Source organism: Capra hircus, chromosome 3, assembly GCF_001704415.2.
Source record: "Capra hircus breed San Clemente chromosome 3, ASM170441v1, whole genome shotgun sequence".
NCBI classification, from domain to species: domain Eukaryota; kingdom Metazoa; phylum Chordata; class Mammalia; order Artiodactyla; family Bovidae; genus Capra; species Capra hircus.
The window spans coordinates 10,105,398-10,126,459 of NC_030810.1; the positions used below are offsets into that span (position 1 = coordinate 10,105,398).

At 46.7% G+C, this 21,062-nt stretch overlaps 2 protein-coding genes across 3 annotated transcripts; both read right to left on the bottom strand.

Moving 5' to 3' along the window:
- LOC108635614 (platelet-activating factor receptor-like) lies at positions 12,065–13,063 on the bottom strand. The gene has a single exon (XM_018046481.1). The coding sequence runs from the start codon at positions 13,061–13,063 to the stop codon at positions 12,065–12,067; it is 999 nt and encodes a 332-aa protein (XP_017901970.1).
- Positions 16,971–21,019, bottom strand: TMEM35B (transmembrane protein 35B). Of its 2 annotated transcripts, none has more exons than XM_018041261.1 (3): positions 20,160–21,019; positions 18,557–18,707; positions 16,971–17,573 (listed from the first exon to the last, which is right to left on the bottom strand). In XM_018041261.1, exons 1-3 carry the CDS (start codon positions 20,451–20,453, stop codon positions 17,476–17,478), a joined length of 543 nt encoding a protein of 180 aa, XP_017896750.1. In that variant the 5' UTR covers positions 20,454–21,019; the 3' UTR covers positions 16,971–17,475. The 2 variants fall into 2 exon arrangements, with proteins under 2 accessions (XP_017896750.1, XP_017896745.1); XM_018041256.1 differs by having other exon boundaries at positions 18,527–18,707; positions 20,160–21,013.

A 21,062-nucleotide genomic window follows, 5' to 3' on the forward strand; every position in this document is an offset into this window, starting at 1 on the left:
CTTAGCAAATAGTGATAGCTGGGGGGTTTACACAAAGATGGGCTATAGTCTCAACTTGGAAGTCCCAGCTATGACCAGTTATACAGTCCTCATCAGCAGGTAGTGCCAGAAGGGATTCTCCCTTCTAACAAGATTCTCTGTTCCATTTGCAATGGAAATATGTGAACACTTCTTTTAGCAGAGGATATAACCTACTATCCCTGTTTGTTTAAGCCTGTCCCACTTCTTAATAACAACTGCCTTTTCAGAGAGGTCACTCACCTGCATCAGCCAGAGGAACCTGTTTTTTTCAGTACATCCTCTTGTTTTAGTTAAAATGCATAATGTAGAAGATCAGTTATAATACAAAATCTCAAACATCTCCACTTCTGACATTGTGCTAACAATAAGTTTCTTCTTATTGTTACATTCCAGCTTCTCTGTTTCATGTTGAAAAATATACAGATATAATTCATTTTTACATATCCAAATTTCCCATTCAATATTCAGCTTCAGTGTCTGTCCTGAGTGTGACCAGTGTTTAGATGCTACATTTTATATTCCATTATATTACACTTGGGCCTCCTTGGTGGCTCAGCTGGTAAAGAATCCACCTGCAATGTGGGAGACCTGGGTTCGATCCCTGGGTTGGGAAGATCCCCTGGAGAAGAGAATGGCTACCCACTCCAGTATTCTGGCCTGGAGAATTCTATGGACTGTATAGTCCATGGGGTCTCAAAGAGTCGGACATGACTGAGTGACTTTCACTTTCATATTACACTTTATTCTTACAGCACTATAGAAGCAAATCTATGCAAAGAAGTCCAAATTAAAAACAAAATTTTCAAACTGAGCATTTAATCTTCAACCACTAGTTCATCACAATTGCAAGAATTAGCACCATCTTTTGACACCTTTCCATATTCAAGTATATTTAAATTTTTTATTTACTCATTTATTTGGCTGCCTGAGATCTTAGTTTGCATACAAAGGTCCGTCTAGTCAAGGCTATGGTTTTTCCAGTGGTCATGTATGGATGTGAGAGTTGGACTGTGAAGAAAGCTGAGCACCAAAGAATTGATGCTTTTGAACTGTGGTGGTGCTAGAGAAGACTCTGGAGAGTCCCTTGGACTGCAAGGAGATCCAACCAGTCCATCCTAAAGGAAATCAGTCCTGGGTGTTCATTGGAAGGACTGATGTTGAAGCTGAAACTCCAATACTTGGGCCACCTCATGAGAACAGCTGACTCATTACAAAAGATCTTGATGCTAGGAAAGATTGGGGGCAGGAGGAGAAGGGGACGACAGAATATGAGATGGCTGGATGGCATTACCGACTCAATGGACATGAGTTTGGGTGAACTCCGGGAGTTGGTGTTGGACAGGGAGGCCTGGCGTGCAGCAGCTCATGGGGTCGCAAAGAGTCGGACACGACTGAGCAGCTGAACTGAACTGAGCTGAGGTCTTAGCTGTGTCATGTAGGATCTTTTATTGCAGCACGCAGAATCCCCAGAACACAGGCTTAGCTGTTCTGCAGCATATTGGGTCTTACTTTCCCAATTAGGGATCAAACACTTGTCCTCTGCATTGCAAAGCAGATTTTTAACCACTGGACTACCAGGAAAGTCCAATATCCAAGTATTAGAAGAGACACCTTATGAGTGCTATCTCATCTTTTACATCTGAGTAAAATTGATCATGCGAAGGGGCAGTACTTTGCCAAGTTCCTGTATCTGGAACACGGTAAAGGTGGGATTCTATCCTGCTGCTGCTGCTGCTAAGTTGCTTCAGTTGTGTCCAACTCTGTGCAACCCCATAGACTGCAGCCCACCAGGCTCCCTCATCCCTAGGAGTCTCCAGGCAAGAACACTGGAGTGGGTTGCCATTTCCCTCTCCAATGCATGAAAGTGAAAAATGAAAGTGAAGTCGCTTCAGTCGTGTCTGACTCTTAGCGACCCCATGGACTGCAGCCTACCAGGCTCCTCCATCCATGGGACTTTCCAGGCAAGAGTACTGGAGTGGGGTGCCATCGCCTTCTCTGGGATTCTATCCTAGGTCTCTCTAACTCCAGATCCCATGCTTTTCCCCCTCTGTATCCCATGTTTCTGTCATGCCTTAATTTACAAGAAAAATTTAACAATCGAAGCAAAATAATCTGAACGTATTGGATATTAGATTTTGCATTTTCTTCCAAATCATAGTAATATATCATTTTTTTTTCCTCAGTTGGCACTTTTACAAAGACAGTTTGCTTATATGGCTTAGGCCTTCCCTATGCAAACTGCTGCCAGTTTTGAATTTTCAACCCCAGCTCTGATTATCTCTGATGCTCCAAGACAGAAGCCTTGACAGGCTACAACTAAGAAGGTTATTTGACTCCTCATCGTTTTGTGTGCCAGAGGCCAATAAATTATTTGATGACAGACTTTTCCTATGTTGTTTCCATCAGTGTTGAAATGCTAATGATTCTTTCTTCCCCCCAAAATTATGATGGTAAAAATTTATCATGTAACACTAATTATTCATGTTTATTGATAGATTTGCTTCTAGCAAGAGGTTAATTTTTTTAACTTTTATATATAGGTTTTTGACTGGGTGAAATTAGATATGTGAATTCTGCTTGTTAACTGTTATTCTGTTAATAAAAAAATCCCAAGGTTGCCAATATTACCTTCTCTCTATTGTTCTCAAATCAATCATTGGATTCCTTTTTGAGAATTCTAATTCTCCACTGAAAATGTCTATTTTTAATACATTTTGTCCTTCTTTTCCTCTATATTCTTTAATCATTTTAGTTAATTTTAAATATTTAAAGTCTTTGTCTTATACTCCAACACCTAGATCATTTATGGATCCATTTCTATTTTCTGTTTATTCTCTTGATGATCAGTTTCATTGTCCTACCTCTTTGCATGCCTAGTAACTTTATTGCATGCCAGACATTGTCTGTAAAAGACATGTAGAAGCTCTGTATGATATCTCCCATCATAGAAAAGTCCATCTTTCATCTCTTAGGCAGACAGAATAAGGGACTGGTCACCTCAGTCCAGTCAGAAGTTAACTAAGACAGAACCGGGTGACAGTTTTAGTATGATTTGGTCCACTTATGATTCATTTCTGCTTTCAGGCTGGTGTTTCTCTAGATTTTGACCAAGAGTCCAGAGGCTCTCTGTCTCCTCAACCCTGAAAGACCTGCCAGAGATTCAGCTCTGCCCTTTAATGATTCTGCACCTAGCCTTACTTCCTATCTACCCTCACATCTTCTAAGTCTGGAAACTTTCTTGAGGGGAATATCAGCAATGTTTTTACATCAGGCCTCATTCGTCTAGTTGGACTTTGTGTCCTAAGCATCTCAAGATTATGAGAGATTTCGCTTGGGCTTTTGGAAGCCCTCATCCTAGCTTCCCAGCCTTTCATACTCAAATTCTGAACTCAGAAAATGTCCTGTGGTTATAACCAGCATGTTTTAGAGATCCCAACTTTTCACAACAGCCCCACTTAACTGCCAAAAGACTTGTGGTTCCTTTTTCTACCAGTAGAAGCTCTCTGCATGAGTCAAGCTCAGTTCATGAATAGAATGAACAAATGCCCAGGGAAGAAAATATCCAGTGACTATCAACCCAACTTTAAGCAAGGAATCCTTGCTATCTGAATTCCCATTCTCCTAGTCATTGTTCCTCCCATGGCTCTTCAGTATATTTAACGTATGATTTTTGTAATTTATTTAGCTTTTTTCTAGTTATTACAAACAGAGTGGAATATTAGGGTGCTGTATCCTATGCAAATCAGAAGCCCAAAACACAAGTCTGATTTGAATTAAGAGCTAAAGAAAAAAACAGCTTTCAATTTTCAATGCTGACTTAAAAGATTGTCAAAGATAAATCTATGGTCATGATGCTGATGTGATTCATGAAGATAGGTATACAAGGCAAAAGCTGGGCCAAAATCCAGAAATATTCTTTGGCCATGTATTGTACATTGTTTGGATTTACTAAGAGACATAGTTTCCAATTTTCACATTGTTCATGGGGTTCTCAAGGCAAGAATACTGAAGTGGTTTGCCATTTCCTTCTCCAGTGGACCATGTTTCGTGGGTCATGGCATCCAGTCCCATCATTTCATGGCAAATAGATGGGGAAACGAAGGAAACAGTGACAGACTTTATTTTCTTGGGCTCCAAAATCACTGCAGATGGTGGCTGCGGCCATGAAATTAAAAGATGTTTGCTCCTTAGAAGAAAAGCGATGAAAAATCTAGACAGCATATTAAAAAGCAGAGACAGTACTCTGCCGACAAAGGTCTGTACTGTCAAAGCTATGGTTTTTGCAGTAGCCATGTGTGGATGTGAGAGTTAGATCATAAAGAGAGCTGAGTGTTGGAGAACTGATGCTTTTGAACTGTGATGTTGAAGAAGACTCTTGAGGGTCCCTTGGACACCTAGGAGATCAAACCAGTCAATCCTAAAGGAAATCAGTCCTGAATATTCATTGGAAGGACTGATGCTGAAGCTCCAATACTTTAGCCACCTGATGCAAAGAACTGACTCACTGGAAAAGACCCTGATGCTGGGAAAGATTGAGGGCAGGAGGAGAAGGGGGCAACAGAGGATAAAGTGGTTGGATGGCATCACCGACTTGATGGATGTGAGTTTGAGCAAGCTCTGGGAGTTGGTGAAAGACAGGAAAGCCTGGCGTGCTGCAGTCCATGGGGTCACAAAGAGTCAGACACAACTGAATGACTGAAATCAACTGAACTGATAGTTTAGTTCTGTTCTGATAGCAGTGACATTTTTTGGAGTAATTCAGATTATACACAATACTTTCTGGAAATTCCCAAAGATAGAATACATTGATGAAATACAATAGATATGACCTCAGTGTCACTTTCAGACACATGGTAGAAATCTCAACTAAATGCCATTAAATTAATTATATTTAATTTATTTAAGATATATATACCAGAAAATTAAATGAAACAACTAACATTCTCCAATAAAGAGCAAACCATACTCATTGATGGAAAAATATATTAATTTTAAATAGGTATTACCAAGTTACTTGATTTATACTATTGCTTGTTAATTAAAAATATTAGTAAAAGTTTATAGAAACAGCTGACTAGTTCAGTTTTAAAACTAAAAAATATTTCTATCAGTTCAGTTCAGTTCAGTCACTCAGTCATGTCTGACTCTTTGCGACCCCATGGACTGCAACACACCAGGCCTCCCTATCCATCACCAACTCCTGGAGTTGACCCAAACTCATGTCCATTGAGTCAGTGATGCCTTCCAACTACCTCATCCTCTGCTGTCCCCTTCTCCTCCTGCCTCCAATCTTTCCCAGCAATGGGGTCTTTTCAAAATAGTCAGTTCTTCGCATCAGGTGGCCAAAGTACTGGAGTTCCAGCTTCAACATCAGTCCTTCCAATGAATATTCAGGAATGATTTCCTTTAAGATGGACTGGTTGGATCTCCTTGCAGTCCAAGGGACTCTCAAGAGTCTTCTCCAGCCCCACAGTTCAAAAGCATCAATTTTTTGGCACTCAGCTTTCTTTATAGTCCAACTCTCACATCCATACATGACTACTGGAAAAACCATAGCCTAGATTAGACAGACCTTTGTTGGCAAAGTAATGTCTCTGCTTTTTCATATGCTGTCTAGGTTGGTCATAACTTTCCTTCCAAGGAGTAAGAGTCTTTTAATTTCATGGCTGCAGTCACCATCTGCAGTGATTTTGGAGCCCAAAAAAATAAAGTCAGCCACTGTTTCCCCATCTATTTCCCATGAAGTGATGGGACTAAATGCCATGATCTTAGTTTTCTGAATGTTGAGTTTTAAGCCAACTTTTTCACTCTCCTCTTTCACTTTCACCAAGAGGCTCTTTACTTCTTTGCTTTCTACCATAAGTGTGGTGTCATCTGCATATCTGAGGTTATTAATATTTCTCCTGGCAATCTTGATTCTAGCTTGTGCTTCATCCAGCCCAGTATTTCTTATGATGTACTCTGCATGTAAGTTAAATAAGCAGGATGACAATATATAGCCTTGACATACTTCTTTTCCTATTTGAAAGCAGTCTGTTGTTCCATGTCCAGTTCTCACTGTTGCTTCCTGACCTGCATACAGATTTTTCAAGAGGCAGGTCAGGTGATTTGGTATTCCCATCTCTTGAAGAATTTTCCACAGTTCAGTGTGATCCACACAGTCAAAGGCTTTGGCATAGTCAATAAAGCAGAAATAGATGTGTTTCTGGGATTCTCTTGCTTTTTCGATGATCCAGCAGATGTTGGCCATTTGATCTCTGGTTCCTCTGCTTTTTCTAAACCCAGCTTAAAGTTCACAGTTCATGTACTGTTGAAGCCTGGCTTGGAGAATTTTGAGCATTATTTTACTAGTGTGTGAGATGAGTGCAATTGTGCAGTAGTTTGAGCATTCTTCGGCATTGCCTTTCTTTGGGATTGGAATGAAAACTGACCTTTTCCAGTCCTGTGGCCACTAACTGAGTTTTCCAAATTTGCTGGCATATTGAGTGCAGCACTTTCACAGCATCATCTTTTAGGATTTGAAATAGCTCAACTGGAAATCCATCACTTCCACTAACTTTGTTTGTAGGGATGCTTCTTAAGACCCAGTTGACTTTGCATTCCAGGATGTCTGGCTCTAGGTGAGTGATTACACCATCATGGTTCTCTGGGTCATGAAGATCTTTTTTGTACAGTTCTTCTGTGTATTCTTGCTACCTCTTCTTAATATCTTCTGCTTCTGTTAGTCCATACCATTTCTGTCCTTTACTGTGCCCATCTTTGCATGAAATGTTCCCTTGGTATCTCTAATTTTCTTGAAGAGATCTCTAGTCTTTCTCATTCTATTGTCTTCCTCTATTTCTTTGCACTGATCGCTGAGGAAGGCTTTCTTATCTCTCCTTGCTATTCTTTGGAACTCTGCATTCAAATGGGTATATCTTTCCTTTCTCCTTTGCTTTTTGCTTCTCTTCTTTTCACAGCTATTTGTATGGCCTCCTCATACAGCCATTTCACGTTTTTTGCAAAACTGTATTTCTATTTCTATACATATCAGAAAATGTTTTTTTGAAATAAAAAAAACACGGCATGTGAAATACACAACCATAATGAGATCTCACTAAAATATAAGGCAGTAGGAACAATAAAAGGAAAATATTTGTCTGACAATGAATAAGATTCAGACCAATAATCTCAAAACAAATTACTATAGAGACTACTTTGTGGCCACTGTAGATTGAGTTATAAGCCTGATTGAAGAGAGAGCTGAAGAAATTTAGCAACAAGGTGTCCTTTTCTGTTATTTTAAAATTAAATTCCATTATTGAAATTTTTGAAAAAAACTCAAGAATTTCTGTGTGAGAATAGAAATGGCTTGAAGAAATAGTAAAAAAAAAAAATTATAAATTATAGTAACACATATAATGAAATTAAAGTAACATTTTTTCTGCAATAATTTATTAAATACCACCCAAATATAATATTTAAACATAGCATGTAGAATTAAATTCAATCATCTTTGATAATTTGCTGACTTTCAGTCTTGAAAACCACAGCTTTAAACATATTTTTCTAGTCTGTCATTATAAAGGTATGTTTGTCAAGATAGATGGATGAAACACATTTTATTTAACAATGTGTTTGCTTAATTAATTTGCTTAATTTTGGCTTAGCAGTAATAGAATCCGCCAGCAATCAGGAGATGCAGGAGACATGGGTTCAATCCCAGCATCAGGAAGATCCCCTGGAAGAGGAACTGGCAAGCCACTCCAGTAGGCTTGCCCAGAAAATCCCATGGACAGAGGAGTCTGGCAGGCTACAGTCTGAGGTCACAGAGAGTCAGACAGGAATGAGCACGCACACTTCCATTGCTTGTTTAATTTATAACTTGCAAATATTTAGACATATAATATGTGGGCCTCCATCCATACTTTTGCCCAGGATCCCACAAAGGCTAGGGACGAGCATGAGCCCAGCAGCCCAACCAGTACATTTCAGAACGAGACTGGCGCTCACTAAGACTTAGAGGTGAGGAAGTATGCTTTAATGATTGCATTAGGGGACTTCCCTGGTGGTCCAGTAGTTAAAGAATCCACGTGCAAATGCAGGGGACATGGGATCCATCCTGGGTCCAGGAAGATTCCACATGCCGCAGGGCAGCTAAGCCCATGCACAACAAATACCAAAGCATGCATACTCTAGGGCCTGCAAGCCATAACTAGTGAGCTCCTGTGCCAACAACTACTCAAGCCTGCGCATGCCCTAGAGTAGGTGCTCCGCAACAAGAGAAGCCCCCGCAAGAAGAAGTCGTGCACCACAACTAGAGAAGAGCCCCTACTCGCCACAACTAGAGAAAGCCTGCACACAGCAACCAGGGCAGCCAAAAAATATTTTAATGTTAAAAAAAAATTGATAGCATTAGGGCCAGATGGTGGACATGTGCCAAACCAGTGGCAGAACTAGGAGAATCCTAGGATGACAGTTCTGGGAAGAAGGCCCCAGTCCCTGAAGCTGGAATGTAGTCCATGGAGCTGGTTTCAGGGCCAGTGAAGGACAGCTGCAGCCACAGGGGCACTTAGGGGACCCAAGGGGAAACACTATACTCCCGCTAAGTCTAGAAGAAAGGGAAATAGATGGCAAGGCAAAGAATCAGCTGTAGAGAGCGCACCTGGGGCCAGGACCTGAGGACAAGAGAGAAACCAGCTGAAGTCTGGTTTCCCTACAGAGGTGGAAGGAGCAGGTGGGGCCTGGTCTCCAGGGGAGGACTCAGGAAGAGCAAGCACGGTCGCAGAGGATGCAGGGCTGGCTGAGGGACTCTAAGCAGGCATTTGCAGAGCCCAAGGGGTTGGATCCAGAGACCTGGACAGTAACTGAATTGAGGGAAAGAGCGGGAGTCAGTAGAGAAGGGAAACTTTCTTCTTTCTGAGTCAGGAGCAGCTTCTCTGCACCACATGTGCACCCCACAGCCACAGGGTGTAGCCTGGGTGGGTCAGGGTAAGAGTTGGGCATTTCTGTCTTCATTAGAGGGACAGGGCCCTAGGGCATACTGAAAACATGCCCTAGACGCCACCAGCTTCTGGAAACAGTTGGCAGATGAGTTTTTCCTGGATCCTAGAGAAAGTGGGTGTCCAGCATCTAATCAAGGACCAACCTGGGCTCCTTCTTTTTCATCCTGGATTGAGAGTGGGTCTTAGGTCAAATTCTTGAAGGTTTAGAATAAATAAGGCAACCAAGAATCCAAAAGGATTGACAATGCAAAGCAGTCTAGTCTCTCTCATCCCTAGGCTCTTTGCCTCTGGGTTATCTCCCCCGGTTCCCACTCCTCTGAGTCAGCAGGGAGAGAATTCCAACACACAGTAACTCCAGACAGATGCCTTCTTTCCACTGTGCCTGACCTCCCAGAGGCAATCGACTCTCAAGTTCTTTTTCCCCAGGTCAGACAAAGAAGACTAAGTTAGACATCTCCCAAAGGAAACTACTTCACTAAGGGAAAAGTCACATCAAAAGCAAGATAGTACAAGACCACAGGGATGGATGATGCCACAGGGAATCATTTTTTATTTGGACAAAATAAAATTCAGCCTCAGGAGATTCAGCTGGCTCTAGTGCGGACACAGGATCATTTCTCAGACTCAGCTTTGCACAGTCCCTGGGGATGAGCAATTCATTCCACCAGAGCAAGTGAATTCATGATGTGGACTCAAGCTGTTTCTGCTGGCCTTGGCTTGAGATGATGATCGGTGTTGCATGGAATGAGCCAACGTAACTTCCAGGGAAGGAGAGATGACAATTACTGCAGACCTACCAATGGGTATTTGGGCTCTTGCTTAATTCCTCCAGTGAGAAAGACAGGGTAAAGTTTGGTCTCAGGTGATACCCTTTCTCTTCCTACTCCTGCCCCAGACAGGTTTCAAACAAATATGGAGGAGACTGAGAAGCCTTCTAGGAAAAAAAAAAAAAAACAAATTATCTATGCTCACAGTTGAAATACAGACAGAAGTCCAGAGAGGCAAGTGAAAATATCCATTTCTAATGAGGGTGTGGTAAAACAGGGAGTGTTACAAGCTGTTGATTGGTATGTAATTGGTACCCCATTTTTGGAGGCAATTTGGTGATGTGATTAAACAATTTAAGTGCACATACATACTCCTTGACACAGCAATATTATTGCCAGGGATTTATTCTACAGATTTACAAGTATGCAAAGATTTGTGGACAGCGACACTCATTGCATCATTATTTATCACAGTAAAACAGTAGAAACAAATGCCCATTAACAGGGGGATCAATTGAGTAAAATAAATACTTTGCATTTATTAAAAAAATGAGGTTGATCAATATGTGCTGATATTAAAAAATGTACAAGATATATTAAATGAGGAAAGCACAGAAAAGCCTTGTACTACTATCCCATTTGTGGATTTTTGGAGGAAATTGACTATACATACATTTGTACTGAAATAGAAAACCTCTGGAAAGATATACACTACAAGAAACTGTGAACAGTGGTTACCACTGGGAGACCTTTATTTTCTATTTTGCATTTTTCTCTACTACTTTGTATTTTTATGAACGTGTATTACTTTTAAAATGCAAAAGAAAACATTTAAATAAGGAATAAAGGACCAATGAAAGGTAATTTATCAAAAATAAAAGAAGAAATTTCTCAAACTTACTATTAGAAGGCAAATTCAGTAATAGGACCGGAAGTCAGTAAGACATGGTAGCTGATTGGTGAACTTGTCCTGACCCAGCTGACTTGGCAACGTGAATATGCTGCCCTCACTCATTAAACGAAACTCAAGCTTGAGACCCAAGCAGTCTTGCTATGGAGCCCCCAATAACATGGCTAAAGAGAGGGAGAGGTTCCCTTTCCCACTTGAAGCCAACTGCTAAGTCATCAAGGCACAAGGAGAGAAAGAACCAGAGGCCATAACCATTGGCAGGGATTTGCACCCAGTGACAGACTCTGCTCAGCTGAAGCTGAAGGCAGCAAGTCTGGCCAATCCCTCTCCCAGGTAATAGCAGGATGGATATCCAGCTTGGTTATCACCAAGTCTTGGCCCAGGAATCTTGGCATATTGGAGGTTATGGACGAGTTGCAGATAACCAGCAACAGCCAAAAGGAAGCAATCTTCAGTACTCAGTCAGGAACGCATCTGGGTAATATAAGCTTAGAGAATCCCAGAAACACTTGAAGAAAATCTGAGACTGGAGTGTCTGAATGAGTCCTTGGGCATTTTAAGCTAATGATATTCACATTTCATGCATTCATCTGACATAGTGAAGTGTTACTACGTGCAAAGAACAGTAGCAAGCAGTAAATACGGCAAACATGGAATTCATTAAGTTGAATTGGATAAAAATAAAACTGCCACTATTCAACCTTTCTGGGTCTATAAAAATGGCCCTTTCTTATGGATCAACATAAACACATTCTGAAAAGAGAAAGAACTACAGGGAGAAAAACCAAGGGAAAAAAAAAAAAAGGATAGAACTATCCAGTTAATTTCTTGATTGCAATTATGGAAAGACCTATAAGGGAGCAATCATATCTAATCCAGTCTAGGGTATGGTGTATGTGGTGCTGATCAAGAAAGCTTCCATCTTTGAGGAGGTGACAATGAAAAGGAATTAGTGAAGGAGACCGAGGGACATCATTCCTGGCAATCAATTCCAAAGGCCCTGAAGGGCAGGAAACTGGTCTGTTCCAGGAACTGATAATGTGACTCAACCCATGGAGACGGGCAGACGTGGTAAAGAGGGAAGACGCGGAGACGATGCTGAGAGTGAAGCTGGAGCCAGCCAGGCCTTGGAGGACCTTTTAAGGACTTTGGGGTTTATCCCAAGAGATTTTAAAAACAATGGCATACTATGCGTATCCAAACTTTCGGGTTACAAAGAACGTTTTTTCCCCTTTTGGCAGAGCCTGGAGGTCTACAGTTACAGGCGGCTAGTATGTGGCTGTGTCAGAATTGGAATCCACGTCCTTGCAAAGAGCTTCCACCACCCAGGACTCGGCTGGGAGGGTGCCAGGGGTGAAGCAGGCAGCGGGCCAGGGACCCTTCTAGGAAGAGGCCAAGGAGGCCGAGTGCGCCCCAGATGCCCCCACCCCCAGACGGCAGCTCAGCGCCCAGCAGTCCTGGCGGAAGCGGCGCACCGAGAAGCAGTAGATGAGAGGGTCCAGGCAGCTGTTGAGACTCAGCAACGCCAGGCTGAGGGTGTGCAGGACGTCGAGCGTGGAGGTGGCCCGGCATCCGCCGCCTTCGCGGCTCGCGGCGACCTCCTGCCCGGTTACCCAGGGCGCCAGCAGCAGATGGTAGGGTGCCAGGCAGAGGGCGAAGACCAGCAGGAGCCCCAACACCATGGTCCTGGCCGCGCGCCGGTGCGGACCGGCGGGGGCTGGGCCCGGGCCCGAGGGCGAGGCGAGCGCCCGCGCCAGGCTCACGTAGGCCGCGAGCACCAGCAGGAAGGCGGCGGTGAAGAAGGCCACGGTGGTGTAGGCCAGGCCGGCGCGCGCCCAGCCGCGCTCCAGGCAGCGAGAGGCGCCGCCCGGCCCGGGGCGCAGCGCGTGCGGGGCGGCCAGCGAGGGTGCGGCGCAGGCCAGGCCTGCCAGCCAGGCGGCGGCGCACGCGGCGCGGGCGGGGCCGCGGCGGCGCAAGGCCGGGCGGGCGGCTGCCTTGGGCCCGGGCCGGTGCACGGAGCTGCAGCGGCACACGCTGATGAGCGCCGCGAAGGCCACGGCCGCGTAGGTGGACACATAGTAGGCGGCCCCGGCTGCGCGGCAGACGGCCTCCGGGAAGGGCCAGTGGGCCGGGCCCAGGTAGTAGGTGAGCCACAGCGGCAGCGTGAGCGTGAAGAGCACGTCGGCCAGGGCCAGGTTGAGCAGGTAGAGACGCAGGGCCTGGCCCAGGCGCCTGCCGCTGCGGACGAACACCGCCAGGGCCGCCACGTTGGCCGGAAGCCCCAGGCCCAGCGCCAAGGCATAGGCCGCGGGCACCACAATGAAGCGAGCAGGGTCGTCCCAGGGGCTGCAGCCGCCAAGGTCCCCCACGCTCCTGTTCATCTCGGACCTTGGGCTAGCAAGAGGAAGAGAGGTCACTGTGGAGGCCAGCCGCACAAGAAGCCCTCCAGCCCGCCTTTCCTCGCCAGACCCGTCCTCTCTTGCAAAATCCGTGGTGGGAGGAGACTAGAAGCCGGGAAGCCCCTGTGAGGGGCTGAGGAATTAGTTCCGCCGGCGCCCGCTGGAGGTGGAGCAGGGGGGACGCCAGAGTTAGCAGAATAAGCTTGGTGAAAGATGTGGGAAATGAGGGCGGGTCAGGAATCCCAGACAGCTTGGAAATTTTTCACCTTGGTGACCGGGAAGGTGGAAGTGCCCCCTTAGAGGTGGAGTAGGGTTCCACTTGGTGGGGCGCTGGCATGTGCATTAAGCCCCAGCAAGGCTGCGCCAACAGGAAGTCATAGAGAAACCAGGGTGGAATACAGACTCCTTCCCCGAAAGCCTCCAGCTCCAGTGCCATCCAGGTCAGTAGGGGAGAGGCATGGATGGAGTTACGGCCGTAGGATGCAGTGACCCAGGAGACAGGCCCCTGCACAGTGACCTTGGACTTACCTTGGTGAATGTCCTCTCTGGGGCTTGCCTGGAGCACCTTGGGCAGGGCTGAAAAGGTTTCACATCTCAGGCTTTCCAGCCCGTTTCCTTCCCCCTCGTCTTTTGACCACAAAGAAGTCCGGGGTCTGATTTGGAACTTTAGACAGCAAAGCAAATGGAGCACAGGCCCAGAAGTCAGGCAGATTCTAGATGCACACATTTATCTGCCATGTGACCTTGGGCAAATTACTCAGCTTCACGGAGCCTGTCTTCTCTGCTGTAAAATGGAGATTAAAATACCTACCACAGGGTTGTTCGGAGGATTATGAGAAAACATAAGTAAAACTCTGAGCACTGGCTGACACTGGGGAGATACGTCATGACCATTAGCTCCCTTCCCCTCTAGGCAGCACACAGATAAATGTGTGCACCCACACAGGCACACACACAGCGTTAGAGGCAGATACCTCAGTCAAACAGCACAAAGACATCTGGGCATACTGCCCCTCTCTCCAAGGGGGGATAAGCACACAAGCCTATGTCCTGTTCCTATTTTTGGCATACAGTCACACTCCTAGGATATCCCAAAACTTGGTTCCTCCAATACCAAAATTTGTACTTCTGCCTTTGAACTTCGCAGGCTCATCCTTTCTGGGATCCTGAATGAGTCTATCCCTTTCTCCCCCTCCCTCCAGGCACTGTCCACCAAGTCTCCGGCCCTCCACTTCCCCACTCTGAACCTCTCTCTGCCATCCCACCAGATCACTCCTACCTCTTGTTGCTCTGGCTGCTACAGCTCTCTGGGGCCCTGAGTCTAAGCAGCTGAGACAAAGCAGAATCCACTCCCACCCACACATTCTAGACCCTCCCATCAACCAACTAATCCTAGACAGGACATGAAGAATGGGAGCAACAGCTGGAGGGGCAGGGATCCACCTATGGCAGCTATGAGTGGGGTTTGTGGGATGCAGCCAGAGCCCCAAAGGAAAGGAGTATCATTGCAAGGCATGGGGGCACAGGGAGGGAGACAGAAATGGATAAGGAAGGCCTTGCTGCTGAATGTCATTCTGCTGCCCTGACCAATGCTTAGGCTGTGGTTTGGGGAGGAGGGTGCCATTTCCTAAGGCCTGGCTTCTCCTCTGAGTGAGGCAGCACTGCTAAAGCTGAAGATACTCCTGCTGCTGTCAATCCCAACTACTCCTCCATACCAGCTGGCCAGCCTACTTCTCCAGCACCCTGCCTTTCCTGCAGCTGCTGGTTGGGCCCTAGAGTCAAGCTTGCAGGGCCCTGTAGCTTCTAATCACCTTACAGGCCAGGCCTTCAATCTAATGCCAGCTGTGAGAGATTTTACTCAAAGTCCCGGCTGGAGACAGGCTGGCTGTGGAATCCTGGAAGGGGTGGAGATGGGAAGAGGCCAGGCTCCTAGGGTGTCCAGGCTCTACTTTCAAGAGCTTCGAAATATCCATGCAGAGGGGCAATTCTGGGAAGCAATGCAGATTTAATTACGTTGGACTGATCATCCCATTTACCTTCAAGTTGAAGAGCAGGGGTGCCACGCCTGCCCACTTCTGACTTTGGCAGCTGGTGCGGTGGGAAGTGTGGGTTCTGGAGTCAATCAAGCCTTAATTCTAGTCTCAGCACTGACACGTGGGCACTTAAGCTTTCTGAATCCACTTTCCCATCTGTAGAACTGCTATTTAATGACAGCATTTACTGAGCACTTATTATGTGCAGGCACTATTGTAGCACTTTAACTCACTAAGTCTTCGCAGCAACTCTATGAAAATATTTGCCATTATTATCCATATTTTGCAAGTAAGCAGTAAGAGGCACTACCTACTCTCTCCCTTCTCTTTGCTGACCACTTGACCAGTGTGGGTAAATCTTAACTAGTCTAAGTCCATCATGGGAATTCCATTCCCCATGCCAGTGATTGGTGTAAGAATGGAAATGTGATGTAATTCTGTAGAGTGGGATATGAAGGGAAACCTAGGGGTCTTCTAAAAGAGCTTTCCTCTTTCTTTTCATCGTGCATTATTATATGCAAATGTGTTATCTGGAGCTACTGCAGCTATTTTGCAACCCTGATGTCAGTAGTCAATAAACTGAAAGCAGCAGAGGACAAAGTTGAAAGAATATCATTCTGGTGTCATCATAAAGCAGCCAAAATATGCAACATTGAAACTGAAGCTATGTTATCTCTGGACCTCTCATGACAGAAAAAGGTTCCCTATTGTTTTGACACTCTGTATATGTCGTGGGTTTCCCAGATGGCTCAGCAGGTGAAGAAACTACCTGCAATGTAGGAGACACAAGTTTGATCCCCAAGTTGGGACGATCCACCAGAGAAGGAAATGGCAACCCGCTCCAGTGTTCTTGCCTGGAGAATTCCATGGACAGAGGAGCCTGGCGGGCTACAGTCCTTGGGGTCACAAAGAGTCAAACACGACTGAGCAGCACCAGCGTATGTAGTGTGCATATATATACACATGCATGCCCACACACACCTGCTACAGACAGACTGCATCGCTGTGTTTTCAGACACCAAAGAGTGCCAGTTTGCCTGAGATTCCCAGCTTGTCAGTGTCAGAGCAGAAATTAGTGTTCTATCGTGAAGATGAAATGGAGTAAAATACACAGATTTCTTTTACTCCTGTGGGCTCCAAAAAGCCACTGACCCTACCCACAAGAGCAATTTGTAGGCTGGTGGCTAGCGTATTCGTATAAGTAAATGAACGTTTTTTCTCCATTATTTCCCTTGATAGGAAGCACATCATTTCCCTACCTAGGAGAAGTTGGTGATATGACAGTAGGCACCCTAACATGGTCACTGGCCCTTGAGAACTATCTCACACACACGCTTCTGACTCCCTAGGGCTTCTGCAATTCACCCCAGGTTTCCGGCACTGCTTCAACACGCAGCACCTTTTGGAACTGGCTGTCCCCTGCCTCTACATAGATGTCCAAGGAGCACTGCACTGAGTGCCCTGGCGGTTTCAGATCCTGTAAAAGGATGACTCAACGCACATTTTTGTTAGCTTTGTGACTCTAAAGTGCATGAGATAAAAAGGAATGGTAGGGATTATCTCATGTGGCTCAGCAGGCAAAATCAGGTATTCGTAATATTCTGCCATACTCAGTGTGTAAATTCTAAGCTTATAATAAAATCTTAAAAACATGCATGCCTTTTGAATCAGCCCCTCACTTCAAAGGAGAGAAAATAAGTATGTAGAGGTGATTTACTGTGAGGTTTACAATAGCTAAAAAAATTGGGAACAATCCAAATGTTCCTAGTGGGGGCTTTTATAAATACATCACACTGCACCCTTACAATGGACTACTACGCAACCATTAACATCAATGAGATAAAATAGACATGGAATGGTGTTAGTCACAGTGTGTTAGGTTTAGAAAGCAAGCAAAATAAAGTAGTACATACAGTCTCATTTTCATTAAAAACAACTGAATAAAGATACAGAAAAAAGTTGGGAGGTACAGTTATACAAAGGAATAGAAAGTATCAATAGTTATTTGGGGGCATTAAAAGTTCGGGTGATTTAAATTTACTTTCACATGACATGAGGAATGCTAAGAGTATGTAACATGGACTCTTCAAAAAAAGAGCAGTAAAATGTCCAAGCGAAAGGCAGGGCCAGGCAGACCAGATGTCTACTTGAGAAAGCAGGGCCAGGCAGACCAGATGTCTACTTCAACACTGGCCACCCTTGGGTATATGGGTAACAAGGTGATGCTGTGTTCCACCACGTTTCTGCTTTGACAGTGACATGGCCTGAAGGGACAAGACACTCTACTCCCAGGATTCCTTGAATGGACTTGGAGACTTCTTCCTAGTGGGTCTGGACATCTTTTCTGGTTTGGACTTAGAGCTAGCAGATATCCAGCAGCAGCAGGAGCCCCAGGCAGACGATGGCTGGGATGCAGGTGTTCAGTGACTCTTTTAGAGACATCAAAGTGAAGATAGCCCCTAGAATGGAAAATGAGGTTCCTGAGGCTCCCTGGAAATGCCTGGGAGATCCAGGAGATCAAGGCCCTCCAGCCAAGGCTGACCCACTCCAGCCTAACCCCTCTCTTGAACACCGTCCCCCTCCCCCCAAACACACACCCTAAACTAGCTGCTCTCAACCCTCTGATCCCCCAGAAAAAGCAGAACCAGAAATCAGAAGCTTCTTAAACTAACACAGCTCCTCTCAGATGGCAAGAAAGAAAACAGGAACAATCCAACCAAACAGGGCATGGAGTGAGTAGGTGGGCACTTTCTGAAGGATCAGATTGCCCCTGATCCTTCTCCTTTCTCATCCCCAGGGAAGGGAAGGGAAGGCCCATGGACTGGTGGTGGATATGGCGGGGAAGAGCTGAAAATGGGGCACGCTGCGGAGATGGAAAGCAAGCCTGGAAGAAGGGCAGGAGCACCAGCAGCAAGGGTGACACAAAGCCAGGGGATACAGAAGAGCCTGAAGAAGTCTGGCCTTTGAAGCAGCAGCTGTCTTTGTACACTGGCAGTTCCTGTGGGGAGAGCCACTAAAAGGGGGCCCCCCAGGAATCATCTGCCTTTCTGTTCAGGGGGCCCAGCTTTCTTGCTGTTCCACCTGCCAGACACATGAGTCCAGTAGCAGCTGCTACTCCCTCCCCTCATCTCAGGGCAGGGGGTGAAGAGAAAGGGGTAGGGGCTTTTAGGTTCCAATATATCCTTATGACAGAAATATCATGCAGCCAATAGAACTGCCGACACTTGTTATAGTGTAAGTTTTAAAAGCACCTATCCTAATCTGAAGACCATGGAAACTGCAATTGAGCAGAAAGTGCTTCTGGTTCCAGAGAAAAAAGGGTGGCAACAGTAAAGAGAATAGTCAGATTTTTTCCATCACCCTCCCCCAGAAGTCCCCATTTCACCAGCCCGGTTGCACACCCCCCCCTTACCCATCATGAGCAGTGTCAAAATCAAGTTACTCATCTCTTGCAGCATCGGTGGGCCCAGGACCAGCAGCAGCCCAGCCAGCAGTTCCAGCCAGCCCACAGCCACTTGGTAGCTCATGGGATCTGGCTGGTAGCCGAACACCTTCAGCGGAAACACCTCAGCGAACTGCACGAACAGGGCTTTCTAGGGGTGGCAGGGAATGCCTGTCAGCCACAGTCACCAAGGATCCACTGCCCAGATGCTCTGCAGGGGCATTCTGTGCCAGCACCCTTAACTTCCCCAGCAAAGGAGCTGGTACTCTAGGCCAGGGCCAGGGCTGACCTCAGCCAGCCTGGAAAGGAGAGGGCCTCCCTGAGGGGCTGAGTTTTGGCATCAGAGAACACTATGTTCCAAAAAGGGCTGGATGGTGGTACAGAGATGGACGAACTTTCTCACCAGTTTACAACCCAGCCCCAGATTCCAGGAAGAGGAAGCTAGGCTTGGCCCCTCTCATCTAGTGCCAAGGCTTGGGAACTTCATGACTTCTCTTTCCTTCTGCCTGGCCTGGTTTCTCTTCAGGCTACTACGCAGGGAGTATTTGGAGATGAGGAAGGGGATGGAAGGAGAGACTTTTTTGTTCATTAAACAGATTCTACTGAATATCATATGCTGGGACCCAGATCTCACTGCAGCAGACAGAACAGGAAGTGAGGGGTTCAGAGTGAGTGACTCAACTCACTGAGTCAAACTCTGTCCTGAGCCACATGACTTCACCTGGACCCTTAGCGTGGCTTTTTCCTGCTCCCCAACCTCAGTTCTACCTCCCCTACTCAGGGCTCTAAGGAAGAAACTTTAAGCCGTCAGGCTCTGAGGATGTTTCCCCAAACAACCCACCCTAAGCCAGGCCAAAAGAGGACAGGGGCGGGGAGGTGGGGTGTACTTTGTCTAGAAAGTCTGGCTGGTTTAAGGGGCTGGGTGGATTGGTGTGCAGGACATGTCAGCATTCCCGAGAGTGGAACTAGACAGGGAGCCGAAGGGCGACTTTCTAGGCCTCCCTCTCCGGCTCCGCGAAGGATTCCGGATTCTAAGTTCAGTTCAGTTCAGCTGCTCAGTCGCGTCGACTCTCTGCGACCCCACGGACGGCATCACGCCAGGCTTCCCTAAGGTAGTTGAAGGTCTGAAGTTTGGGTCCTGCTTCCTGACTAGCTGTGTAACCTTTAGCAGAAACACTCCACCTTCAGGGCAAGTTTCCTATCCGGCTAAGCGGGGATTAGTTAAACCTCTGCCTCGTGAACTTTCCAAGAACTCAAGCAAACGAAGGAGGGCCAGCAAGCGAGCTCGGTCCTACTCCCTCCCGCAAAGGGACCCCGAGCTTTCCTCTTCCGACTCTAGATTTGCCTGGAAAGGGATACCCGATGGGAAGAGGATGCCAGAGAACTCGGAGGAACTCCCCAGGCCGGTGCCCACGTGTACGCCGCGGGGCAGGCGCTCTCCCCCAGCGCTAGCGCCATCTAGCCCGAAGGCAGGCGGGTCCGCGGGGCGCGGGCAGGAGGGGCGGGCCGGCCGGGCACCTGGGTAACGGCCGGGGTTGCAGCCCCCGCTGCCGCGCGGTCGATCCCCCGCCCGAACGCCCTCCGCCCTCACCGCGCCGCTCACCATCTGCTCCGACACCGGAGCCGAGATGTGCTCCGAGAGCTTGGCCGCCCCCGTGAGCGCGAAGAAGCTGCCCAGCAGCACGCGCAGAGCGGTGAGCGGGAGCGCCATGGCCGCGCAGGCAAACGGGCCGCGCCCGCCCCGGGGTAGGCGCCGCCGAAAACCCGCCCCCTGCCGCCCGGGCGTTGCCTCCCTCCCCGGGCGGCCGGAAGACTTCACCTCCCAGCGGGGCTGCCTCCCTCGCTCGGCCCTGCACCGGCTGCGAGAAGAGACGGCGCTGAGGCAGGGCATCCCCATCTCACAGCTGGGGACACTGACGCCCGCTTGCTTTGACACTAAACGGTCCCTTCTGAATTTAGGGAAAGTTTCCCAGCCAATATGGACAGAGCATAAGAATCAAACATGGGTGTCTGGACGTGGCTTGCAAAAGAGCTCCATTTGGGTCAAAAGACGTTGGTGGGGTGGGGGGGTCGCTCCTGCCCCTGCCACGCTAGCTGGGCGATCGGAGCTGTCACCTAACTTCAGCGGGCCTCAGTGGTGTCCTCATCTGAAATGTGGATAACGCCGTATCAGTCCTGTGATACAGCACAACGCCTGGCACAAAGAATTATTTGTGAAATTATTAGGAATAAATAATTGCTAGTGATTATAAAATAAGCTGTTTCTTATCTTTGCCTGAAATATATTTTCGCTCTAATATCTCTCAGTTGAAATTACAATGTGAAAGGTGTTTGAAAATTCAGCTATGTGCAGCGGTGGGTAGAGACGTTTTCACTGAACAAAACCCTACAGTCCACTCCTGGCCCATTTTCTTTTACTGAAATCTATCTAAACCTGGATGAGAAAACTGAGACAAATTCAGAAACTGCTTTTTTTTTTTAACCAACCCCCCCCCCAACAGCTAAC